The following is a 12,677-nucleotide window of genomic DNA, read 5'->3' as shown; positions in this document are numbered from 1 at the left end:
GTATGACCTTGAGTCAGAATGAAAACATTTAAAAGGAACCTGGGAAACAGAATTTTCACACAGAGGGAACAAGCTGTGAGAGAAGGAGGTAGGGACAGGTGTAATTCATCAGTTAAAAGAATTTGGATAGGTGTATTGATAAAAAAGGTTTAGGATATGCGGAAAACACAGGAAAATGGGATTAGTGTATATAGGCATGGATATGTTAGGCCAAAGGGCTTATTTCCTAGCTGTTTAACTATGAATCTATGAGGATCCTTTTACTAAAGAAACTAGATGCTACAGTTTCTGATGTGACAGCAGTAATTTCTTGACTGAGATTTGCCAAAGAGATCAATAATACACTTCAACTGCAAGATGTTTCTAATACCACTTGTCACATTTTGCAGCTAATTGTGTGAATTAACAATTTTTATGGTCTGAACCTTTGAAACAAGATTCTACGTACAACTCAAAATGAGGACTTGCTGATCAGTATACTAAATGAACAATTATCTTAACAGACTTGAATTTGTTTTTTTTATTCAAAGCCACTACATCTGAGTACATTGTGTGACAGTCAAAGAAAAATGCTTATTTGGTCAAAGTTTTAAATTTAATTATTGTATTTGGGATGCAAAATGAACATTGTCACAACACTGTCATAATGCCAGACTGTGACTTAAGTATAATAAATAGCAAGCTCTTTAAGTACATGAACATCTTAAACATGAGAATTTTATTAATGTATCTGGCTAAATATATTTCATCATATGACACACATTTTGACTAAAATGACTATTTTCAGAGTAAAACAGGACACAATTATGTTGGAACCACAAGTATGTAAGAAGTTAAAAGGGATATGTATGTAAACAGATAAGATTCTGTCTTACCTGCCTTCTGCTGATTACTGAATGATGGGTGGTCAAAAATGACCAGATGTCATGTAATTACCATTTTTGTTGAAAATCCTGGACAAGCACTTTACATGAATGTAAACATGTGTTATAGCAAAGATCAAAACCATTTAAATAATGTGGTATATTATTAACAAAACACTTCATTACACTGTAACAATTGAAAACATTAGTAAATAATGCAGTATGTAGATGTATTCAATTTATAAACAAAACAATAAAAAGTTAGATAGATGTATAATTCTTTCCATAGCTTGGAAATTTATTCATGCTTGGAGATATGATTTTAACTGAAAGGTCTTCATTTTTGTCTTGGAGTAAATACCTTCTTTGCTTCCAGAGGAGATGTCGATACTTAGCATTTGCCAGCCACATTTCACACCTGGAGAAGAAGATGATTCCTGTAGTTCCCAGGATCACAAGACAGGTCAATAACCCAAGTACTGTAAAACAGATCAGTTGACTGCTATTAAGCAGAGGGTCGGATGTGTGGGTGGTTTCTTTCCTCGTGATCCTAATCAAATCGTTTTCTTGTTGTGGTATTGATTTATGAGAAGCATGTAGCATAGAATGAAAATACTTGCTGTGACTGACCCATTTTGCTCTTGGACGCTTGGATATGTTTTGCTTCGAGTCATGCTTAAAGTTCTTAAATGTTCTTTCTTGGCAGATTTCTCCTAAATAATCAGGCAAACATGCACAATCGAAGCCGCCCTCAGGACGGTCATGGCATGTGCCTCCATTTTGACATGGATGGTTAAGGCAAGGTGTGACTCTATATTCACAGGATTTGCCAGTGAATTCTTTAAGGCAAAGACAGCTAAAGCTGGAAACCAGATCTGTGCAGGTTCCATGGTTGGCACAAGGGTTTGGATTACAATTATTGATGCTTATTTCACAGAAGTCCCCAGTAAAACCAGGCAAACATAAGCAGTAGTTCTTAACTGCAGTCCGACTATCTTCAAAGCAACTTCCTCCATTCTGGCAAAAAGGTCTGAAGTCAAAAAATAAGTAAGATATTGAATAACATTGAAACACAGACACTAATTCATATAAAATCCATAGTTAGCATCTAAACAATAGTATATGCTATTATTACTTTTTAAATAGTGTTATTGCCTTAAAAATGTTAATTTAGCTTTCCTGTGCCTGGGTCATTTGATCACTTAGATATATTAAAACTGGTAAAGCATGAGGATGTATGAATGCCTCTATAAAGGCAATGTTGTTTTTGTCTATAAATTAATTAGCTATAATTTTGCAGAAAAATAGAGGGCTTGGGGGACGTCATGTGATGACGTAGGATCGAGACGCTGGAACCCAGCTCTCCCGTAAAAAAAAATCAATAAATTAATGTTTAAGCGAAGAAAAGTTAGTCAATACTTTCTAAAAGTTACTTATAAACTACTCCGGATTGTTTCAAGCTATGCCTCAAAAACAGAAGATGAAGAAAACCACTACCGGGAAGACAACGCAACTTGGAGCAGAACCAAGGCCCACTTCTACCAAAGAACCGCGGACTCAGGTACATTACACCACCGGCGATACGGAACAGGAAACTGCGGCAACATCGGACATTCCTGAAGGAAAAGACCAGCGAGAACTGCGCAAGCGCAAAGGAAGGAGCATGCGCAAACGGGAGCAACAGGAACTACAAAGCCCAGAAACGACTGCAACTGAAAGTGATAGTGAATTTGAGGGAGAGTCAGATTCTCTGGAAAGATCAGACGGAGATGGAGATAAAAGTTCTTCTGGAAATATAGAGAAGACTTTGAGGCAAATAATGCGTAAATTAGGCACATTAAAAGTAATTAAAAGTAATCAAAAAATAATCAAAGAAAAAATGATAAATATGGAGATTATGTTTGATAAAATGACAAAGAGACAGGAAAAAATGGAAAAGGAAATTACAACGGAAGGCATGGTTGAAAGAATGAACAAAATGGAAGATGAGAATACTGTTTGGACATCAGAAAGAAAACAATTCATGGAAAAAATTGATAAGTTTGAAAATTTTAGTAGATGAAACAATATTAAAATTGTTGGATATAAAGAAGATGAAGAAGGTGATGATCTAATAAGTTTTTTTCAAAAATGGATCCCTGAAAAATTGGAAATGGAAGGAGAAACTCCAATTGAGATAGAAAGGGCTCACAGAACCTTAAGGTCAAGACCTCAACCTGATCAAAATCCACGATCAATATGCTTAAGATACCAAGATAAAGAAAAGATCCTGAAGGTGGCTGTCCGAAGAGCCAAAAATAGAAACGGGCCATTGATGATAGCAGGGAAACCAGTTCTTTTTTATCCTGATAAAAGTTATAACCTTTTGAAGAGAAAGAAGGAATTTAACCCAGCGAAAAAAGCCTTATGGGAAAAAGGTTATAAATTTATAATGCGTTACCCAGCAACATTGATAATTTTTTTGAAGGAGGGAAAAAGAAGATTTTTTTCCGATTATCGAGAAGCGGAGGTGTTCGCACAAGAACTTCCATCTAGTGGCTAATTATACGTAGAGACATCCAAACGTAATGGATTAAAGATGAAGATAGAGACAGTGAACAAAAGTGATGGACATTTAAGGATAATATAGGGGAGAAAAGCAAAATTTTAGAAACACTAATTGAGAATAGTATTTTTTTCTTCTTATGTATGTACTTTTTTATGTTGCGGGGGGGGCTGGGGAGCTTTGGACCGGTTTCTGTGGGATTCACGTGTGTAATCATGGCAATCGCCATGACCCGTACAATAGAGGGGGGTAATGTGTTTTTTTTTCACATTAATAGGGGAGTATTTCGGTTTTTTCTTTATATTCTATTTTTCTTCTATCTTTCTGCCTGGATGATCGGTAGGGACACACAGCAACATGGAGACTTTTAGAAAGATTTCCCAGGATACCATGAAAGTTGAAAGATTAGGTATTATTATAGATTGGAGTAATATAATTTAAAAAAATAATGACTAATTTACTGAATTTTTTAAGTTTTAATGTTAATAGGCTTAATGGGCTGGTAAAAAGAAAAAGAATTTTAATATACATTAAAAAAATTAAAACAGATATAGCTTTTTTACAAGAAACTCATCTAACAGAAATAGAACATCAGAAATTAAAAAGAGACTGGGTAGGAAATGTTATTGCAGCTTCATTTAACTCAAAGGCGAGAGGAGTTGCAATTTTGGTTAATAAAAATTTACCAATTAAAATACAAAACGTATTAATTGATTCGGCGGGGAGATAACTAATTATACATTGTCAATTTTTTTCAGAACTATGGACCCTTATGAATATTTATGCACCAAATGAAAATGATGTAAAATTTATACAGGAGGTCTTTTTGAATTAGGCTAATGCATATGATAAAATATTAATAGGTGGAGATTTTAACTTTTGTCTAGATCCAGTTTTAGATAGATCAACAAAGGTTGTCACAAAATCAAAAGCAGCAAAATTAACTCTATCATTGATGAAAGACTTAAATTTGATTGATATATGGAGAAGAATTAATCCAAAAGAAAGAGATTATTCATTTTATTCAAATAGACATAAAACATATTCAAGGATAGATTTTTTCCTATTATCAACGAACATTCAAGATATCATTCTCCTTTAATAATGACAATGATAATGATAGATAAAGAGGAATCAATTTATAGGTGGAGATTTAATTCAATATTACTAAAATGTCAAGATTTTTGTGATTCTATGAAAAAGCAGATTCAGTTCTTTTTAGATACAAACTCACATTCAGTTGATGATAAATTTATATTATGGGAAGCGATGAAGGCATATTTGAGAAGTCAGATAATAAGTTATACTTCTAAAATTAAGAAGGAATATATGATAGAAATAGATTAATTGGAAAAAGAGATTATAAAATTAGAAAAAGAATCTCAAAGAAATATGACAAGAAAAAAGAAGACAAATTAATAAGAAGTTACAATATAATACACTCCAAACATATCAAACAGAAAAAGCAATTATGAGAACTAAACAGAGATATTATGAACTAGGTGAAAGATCACATAAGGTCCTTGCATGGCAGTTAAAAACAGACCAGACTTCTAAAATGATAAATGCAATTCGAACAAGAGTAAATAAAATTACTTATAAACCTTTAGAAATTAATGAAGCTTTTAAGAATTTTTATTCTGAATTGTATAAATCAGAATCACAAAATGATAATGTCAAGATAGAAAGGTTTTTATCACAAATAACTCTTCCAAAATTAAATACGGAAGAACAGAAGGGATTAGATGTGCCTTTTACATTGAAAGAGGTCGAAGAAGCTCTAGGATCATTTCAAAGTAATAAATCTCCAGGAGAAGATGGTTTCCTGCCTGAATTCTATAAAAAGTTTAAAGATTTATTAATTCCTCCTTTTATGGAGTTAATACACCAAGCGGAAAGAACGCATAAACTTCCAGAATCCTTTTCGACAGCTATTTTAATAGTATTGCCAAAAAAAGATAGAGATCTTTTAAAACCAGCATCATATAGACCTATTTCTTTATTAAACACTGATTATAAAATAATAGCAAAAATTTTATCTAACAGATTATCTAAATGCTTACCAAAATTAGTACATATGGATCAAACAGGATTTATTAAAAATAGACAATCGGCAGATAATGTAACTCTGTTATTTAGTATAATTCATTTAGTGCAAAAGAGGGAGGAAATGAGTGTGGCAGCTGCTTTGGATGCAGAAAAAGCATTTGATAGATTGGAAAGGGATTTTTTATTTAAGGTATTAGAAAAATATGGATTAGGAGTATCTTTTATAAAATGGATTAAAACCTTAAATACTAATCCCAAAGCTAAAGTAGTGACAAATGGTCAAATTTCAACACCATTTCAGTTAACAAGGTCAACTAGGCAAGGTTGTCCATTATCACCTGCTTTATTTGTGTTGGCGATAGAGCCATTAGCTGAATTAATTAGAATGGACCCAGATATTAAGGTTTTTTAGAGTTCATCAGGAAGAATACAAGATTAACTTATTTGCTGATAATGTTCTGCTTTATGTAACAAACCCATTACACTCGTTGCGTAAATTATCCTATAGATTAGAAGAATATGGGAAAATATCAGGTTATAAAATAAATTGGGATAAAAGTGAAATTTTACCTCTTACTAAAGGAGATTATAGTCAATGTCGATTAATAACCCAATTTAGATGGCTGGCAAATGGTATAAAATATTTAGGTATAAGAGTTGATAATGATATAAAGAATTTATGTAAATTAAATTACCACTATTGAAAAAAATTCAAGAAGATCTTGATGAATGGATGGTATTACCAATAACATTAGTAGGTAGAGTAAATACCATAAAAATGAATATATTCCCTAGATTACAATACTTATTTCAATCACTACCAATACAAATACCCCAGAAGTTTTTTCAAGAGTTAAATAAATATGTGAGGAAGTTCCTTTGGAAAAGTAAGATGTCAAGAATATCGTTGGAAAATTTGACATGGAAATTTGATCTAGGAGGGTTACAACTTCCAAATTTTAAGAATTATTATAAAGCAAATCAACTTAGATTTATTGCATCTTTTTTTGAGAAAGATAAACTGGCATGGATTAGAATAGAACTAGATAAAATAGGAGAAAATATACCAGAAGATTTTATATATAAATGGGAATCTAAATGGATACGGGAAAAGAAAGGATCTCCTATATTAAAACATTTGATTGACTTATGGAATAAGGTAAGTATTGACGATGAGATAAAGAAATCCTTATTAGCAAAGAGATCTTTAATTCAAAATAGACTTACTCCTTTTACAATGGATAATCAACTTTTATATAATTGGTTTCAAAAAGGGATTAGATATATAGGTGATTGTTTTGAAGGAGGTATATTAATGTCATTTGATCAATTAAAGAATAAATATAAAGTATCAAACAACACTCTTTTTTGTTACTTTCAACTAAGGGCTTATTTAAGAGAAAAATTAGGTCAAACAATGTTATTGCCGCAATCTAATGAAATAGAAACTTTAATTCAAAAAAGAAAAATTAAAAAATTCATTTCTTGTATGTATAATTTGATTCAAAAACAGGCAATTAAACAAGGAGTCCATAAGTCAAGACTATGTCTTGAGAGTATGACAAATACAATAAATGTCCAGTTAAGATTAGTGCAATATAACTTTTTACATCAATTATATATTACACCACAAAAAATAAATAAATTAAACCCAAATTTATCTGATCAATGTTTCCGATGTAACCAAGAAATTGGTACTTTTTTACATTCTACTTGGTCTTGTTCTAAAATTCAACCTTTTTGGACAAATTTAAGAGTTTTGAGAGTTTAAGAGTTAAAAATTATTGGAATACAACTTCCACATAATCCCATATAATTTTTACTAGGTGATATTGAAGGGATAAAACCGATATCCAAATTGAATAAATATCAGAAAGAATTTATAAAAATTGCTTTGGCAGTAGCCAAAAAGGCTATTGCAGTTACTTGGAAATCGGATACATATTTAAGTATAGATCATTGGAAGAAAGAAGTTCATAGCTGTATTCCACTTGAAAAAATTACTTATAATTTGAGAGATAAATATGAAACATTTTTGAAAATTTGGCGCCCTTATTTACAAAAGACAGGATTAAATATATAGGTGCTCCGAAGATGAAATAATTGGTTATTTGGGGAAAGAAAGAAATATATATACTAAAGTTATTACGAACTCCATGGAGCATGTGGGGATCTTCCGATATCCAGGCATTCTTCCTGTCTTTTTTCTTTCTTTCTTTCTTCTTTTTTTTCTATAGGGATGCTAGGGGGAGGGGTAATATACATTTTTTTTCATACTTTTATTTTGTAACTACTTGAAATACAATAAAAAAAAGTTAAAAAAAAATTTTAAAAAAAGAAAAATAGAGGGCTTATAGGTAAGCCTAGTAATTTCTAAGGGACATGTTCGGCACAACCTTGTGGGCCATAGGGCCTGTATTGTGCTGTAGGTTTTCTATGTTTCTATTTAACTGTATCGATATTTCTGAAATAAAGGACCTCACCAAATGGGGCAGAAACAGGTAAAGGGATATTTAATCTAACGTGAAAAGATGATCTGCTAGCCTTGCTCTCTTCTGTACTATTACCACAGAAACTGTAAAACCTCTTGGCCTGGTACATCAATCTAATACCATATTTCTGATTAATTGTAAAAAAAAATCTCACATATTAATAGCCTGATGTACACCACTATTTCCAGTGACTTTAACATTTTAGAAATCATGCTTTAACAAACTCATCATCAAGCTTCAAAACCAGGGCCTCCGTACCTCTCTCTGCAATTGGATACTCGGCTTCCCTTAGGCAGACCTCAATCAGTGAGGATTGGTAATAACATCTTCTCCTTGCTGATCATCAGCACCGCTGCATGCTTAGCCCTTAATCCACTCTCTATACACACACGTGACTGTGTGACTAATCACAGGTTCAATGTCATCCTCAAAACTCACTGATGGTGCTATTGTTGTTGGATGAGTCGTAGGTGGTGACGAGTAGCCTTACCGGACCAAGATGATGTCAACAAAAACCTCTTGCTCAACTTGAGCAGAACTAAAGAGCTTATTCTTGACTTTAAGAAAGGGAAGGAAGGCCAGCAGGTGCCCTTCTACGTAGAATTGACAGTGGAAGGAGTCACCAGCTTTAAACTCCTGGGCAGTAACTTGGCAGGTGACGATCTGTCCTGGGCCTAGCACATAGATATAATGATAAGTAAAGAGTGATGAAACTATCTTTACTTTCTTTTAAGGTTAAGGGGGTTTCGTTTGTCACTGAACACAAGTAAAAACTTCTGCCAGTGCATTTTGAAAGTATTCTGGCTGGTTGCATCATAGTCTGGTACGGCATTTTGAATGCACAGGAACAGCAGAGAGCAGTGGATCCTGCCCAATACCTCAAGGGCACATCCCTCCCCAGCCTTGGTACTAACTACAGGAGCCACTGCCTCAAGAGGATCCGTACCTCTGGCCCATGCAGTGTTTTGCAGCTACCATTGGGCAGGAGGTGCAGAAGCCTGAAGTCCCAAGCCACCATATTCAAGAACAGCCACATCCCTTTAACCATTTGTTTCTTGAACCAACTGGCACAACCCTAATCACTGTAGTTCAGCAACATTATAACCATTTTGTTCTACAATGGACTTCGTTTGTTCTAATTGTGTTCTTCCTTGTAAAATAATGTGCATAATACCTTTTTCTTGTGAATACTGCTTACATCATGCTATGTGTCTGAAGCTACTGTAAGTTTTTCATCATACCTGTGTATACATGTACTTGTGCATATGACAATAAATTTGGCTTTGACTTTAATGTATTTTTGATCTTGTTATCAGTAACTCCAAGGGCAATCTGAACATTATGTAATGAAGTTCTAGAATGTGAACAAAAGAACTCAGATCCTGAATCCATTACAAAATAGCATACAATGGGCAGGCATATCTGACTGTAAATTGCACTGACTGACATACTGGTGAGAGCATTAATTTTTGCACCACTTGCCCCTGTGAACGCATGCAGAGTAGGCAGTTTGTGATTTTTCGTTAATTTAACAATAATATCATGTTTAAACTCAACATCTGATCAGTGCCTTCTATTAAAGTCACTTTCGTCAATCACAAACACAAGAAAATCTGCAGATGCTGGATATCCAAGCAAGTAACACACACAAAATGCTGGAGGAATTCAGCAGGCCAGGCAATGTCAGGGTGAAGGGGCTCGGCCCGAGACATCAACTGTTTGCTGCCTGGCCTGCTGAGTTCCTCCAGCATTTTGTGTGGGAGACTTTGGTCAATATTCACTCAGCAGCTGGAAAGATATAGCCCACTCACAGTCAAGACTACATCCACTGCTGGCTGCTTAGCTGCTGATTGTTATCATACAGTAGCTGCAATTCTACAAGAGTCTGTTACTTCATAGAGTTCTGTATGGGGGTGGGTACAGATATGTAGGAGCCAGCTATCCTCTATTTGCTTCGTATTCAGTTTTGCACATTTATTATGCTAACTAGTCACATTAGTGGGGATGTGGTAAAAGCAAAGGTAGTAAGTTACATATTTTGCTTCTGTTGCGTCCATTTGTAATTTGGGACTGGCAGAGGTCACATCTTTGCTGACCGCTTATTATCGTTGAGATAATGCTCAACGATGCTTAATTGTATGTTTGCTGATTGCTAATAAAGGATTCAGCTCTTTGGAACGATCATTTCATTGAAGCTGGGGTACATAATGCAAGAATAACAACCCCGTGGTGGTCGCAGGCCAGCGACAGTTGTTTTATCTGACCTTGGATTAACATTGCCGCTATATTTTGTCGGTAAAGATTTTGACAGTTATACCCAATGAACATCAGCATCCTGATGTGCACAAGAAATTAAAAGCACCACAGCTTGCAGTAGCTTGCAGCAAATAATGAATCTTTGTTGATTCATGCTGTGTGGTTTTGGATTTGAGACACAATTTTCAATGGTCTAATGGTGCCGTATCCAGCTGGGTTGGACTGAAAAGCTGTATCGTGGTGTTTACCTGAAGTGTTCTGTTGCAAAAAAAGCTGACAGGTTGAAATATTGCTTCCATTGTTGAAAAGCTGAATTGAACTGCCATTGTTTTGTTTCGTTTGTGCACTTGGAAGACAAAATGAGTTAAGCTGGAAGCAGTGACCTTGAAGCTAAGAGAGAAATTAAGCAAATATGCAATGTTGAAGGTCATTTCCCTGGGGGAGATGAAGAGAAACTTAGAAGGAAGATGAAGAGCTTAAGTTGATGGAGGAAATTACAGCCAAGTTGGTCAGAGTTAAAGTTCCACAGGCTTCAAGTGCCATGGGTGCTAAACATTCTCTGGCAGAGTAGTCCTCTGGTGAGAGTTCCTATTTTGTCATGGAACAGAGAAGATCCAACATACTCAATGTCAAGGTGGATACATTTGAGAATCAAATGTTTATGAGCCATGAGTTTGAATCCCAAGGGGTAGTTCATTCTCAGCCTGCATCAAGGAGGTGATCTCAACCCATGCTGTATCCAATAACACAAGGTGCTTCTAATAGCATTGATTTACAATGCTCATGACACCCATGTTTCAAATGATAAGGGTCTAAATGTCGTGCTGGAAGTCATAAGAAAACAAAAGGAAATAGCAAGCATATTGATGCAACAACAATGCATTACATCTCTGCCTAAAAGAGAGATTCCAATCTTCAAAGGTGATCCATTGTGGTATCATTAATTTATGAGGGCTTTCAAGAATAGCACTGAAGGCAAAATTGAAGAGTATGGTGACCATCTCAATCTTCTTGAACAGTACATTGGAGAAAGTTTGTCAAAAGTTTCCAGCAGGCCAGTCCAAAGGAAAGATATTTAAAAGCCCAAGCTTTACTACAGGAACATTTTAGTGATGAGCAGATTATTGGTGTGGCCTACATGGAATAGGCTCTTTCTTGGTCCTAGGTCAAATCAGAAGACATGAAAGCTCTTCAAGACTAGTCTTTTTCTTAGACATTGTTGCAATTCCATAGAAGATGTGCAAGGCATGCATGTTAAAATGCCTGCTAATATGAAGATTGTTGTAACTAAATTGCTCAATGAATTTAGAAATAAATGTTCAGCAGGATATGAACTGCAAGAAAGGCACAACGATAAGTTAATTTTGATGATGTTGTTTGACTTTGTGAAAGGCAAATAAAGATTGTTACACACCTGGGAAAATATACAAGGCTACATTGCCAGCAGTAAGTAAAGGTGTGAACAAAACCGGAACATGAAGTCATTCAAGTTTTAAAGGAGGCAGCTTTGTTATTATTGTGGCTACTGTGGAAAGTGAAACTGAGCCTGGAACTAATGATAATGTTTTCCTGTTCTGCCAGGGTGAATGATTCGTGCTTTAAGTTGATGAAAAAGGTTCATAAGGAGACGTAAGCCTTCCTAAAGGACAACGGTGTCAGCTTTGGTTGTTTGTATAGGGCACACATCAGCAAGAATTGCAAGGAGTGTCTTTCATGCAGCCTATGGGTTGGCAAACATCCCTGCATACTTCATATGAAAAGGGTGCAGATTCAAAACAAGACGTGGAAGAAGCAAGCACAGCAGCAAGTATTGCCCTGGTATCTAATGGTCTTATGGGGACCGGTGATCAAACTTACTATTATTCCAGTTCAGGTGAATTCTAAGAAGGCTAACAAGACAGTGGTTACTTATGCTGTCCTAGATCAAGGAAGTACAGCAGTATTCTGCCCTGTGAGCCTCATACACAAGCTCAACTTGACATGAAGGGAAACGCACATTCTCCTACGCATCATGGGTCAAGCGAAGGTTGTGTAGCCACTTTGTTTCAGGATCGGAAGTGGCAGCTTAGATAGTGAAACCTGTTGTGAACTGCCTAACGTCTATACAAGGGAACATCTTCCTCAATGAGATCTTCAGGAATGGTCTCACCTGAAGTATATTTATTTGCTGAACATTGATTCAGACAATGACCTGTTGACAGGGGTAAATGTACCTAAGGCATTGGAGCCGTTGCAAGTAACTTGCAGTGTTAATGATGGACCCAGAACAATGCTAGGTTGGACTGTAAATGGACCATTGAAAGGAGACTGTAGTGGTAGAAGAGACTGTGCTTGGCCAAAGCTAACAGTTAAAGGGACTTCAGTTCTGTACTTGGATGAGCTTTGGCAGCAGCAATTCAAGACAGATTTTTCTGAATGTAGTCAAGAGGGACAACCTGGTTTGGCAGGAGAAGGTCACAATCCAGGATAGAC

The 12,677-nt window shown here is 35.3% G+C and overlaps 1 protein-coding gene across 1 annotated transcript in view; it reads right to left on the bottom strand.

Annotated features, from left to right (window-relative positions):
- Nucleotides 1-529: 529 nt before the first annotated feature.
- The window catches only part of LOC132386858 (protein delta homolog 1), a 30,626-nt gene continuing 18,478 nt past the window's right edge, over nucleotides 530-12,677 (bottom strand). Inside the window, exon 5 of the mRNA XM_059959205.1 lies at nucleotides 530-1,893. Coding sequence (XP_059815188.1) covers nucleotides 1,125-1,893 — 769 coding nt within the window. The 3' untranslated portion in view covers nucleotides 530-1,124. The remainder of the gene's footprint in view (nucleotides 1,894-12,677) is intronic.

The sequence above is a fragment of the Hypanus sabinus genome, chromosome 2, assembly GCF_030144855.1.
Source record: "Hypanus sabinus isolate sHypSab1 chromosome 2, sHypSab1.hap1, whole genome shotgun sequence".
NCBI classification, from domain to species: domain Eukaryota; kingdom Metazoa; phylum Chordata; class Chondrichthyes; order Myliobatiformes; family Dasyatidae; genus Hypanus; species Hypanus sabinus.
Note: the sequence above shows the minus strand (reverse complement) of the source record. Positions and strands in the feature narration are given on the sequence as shown.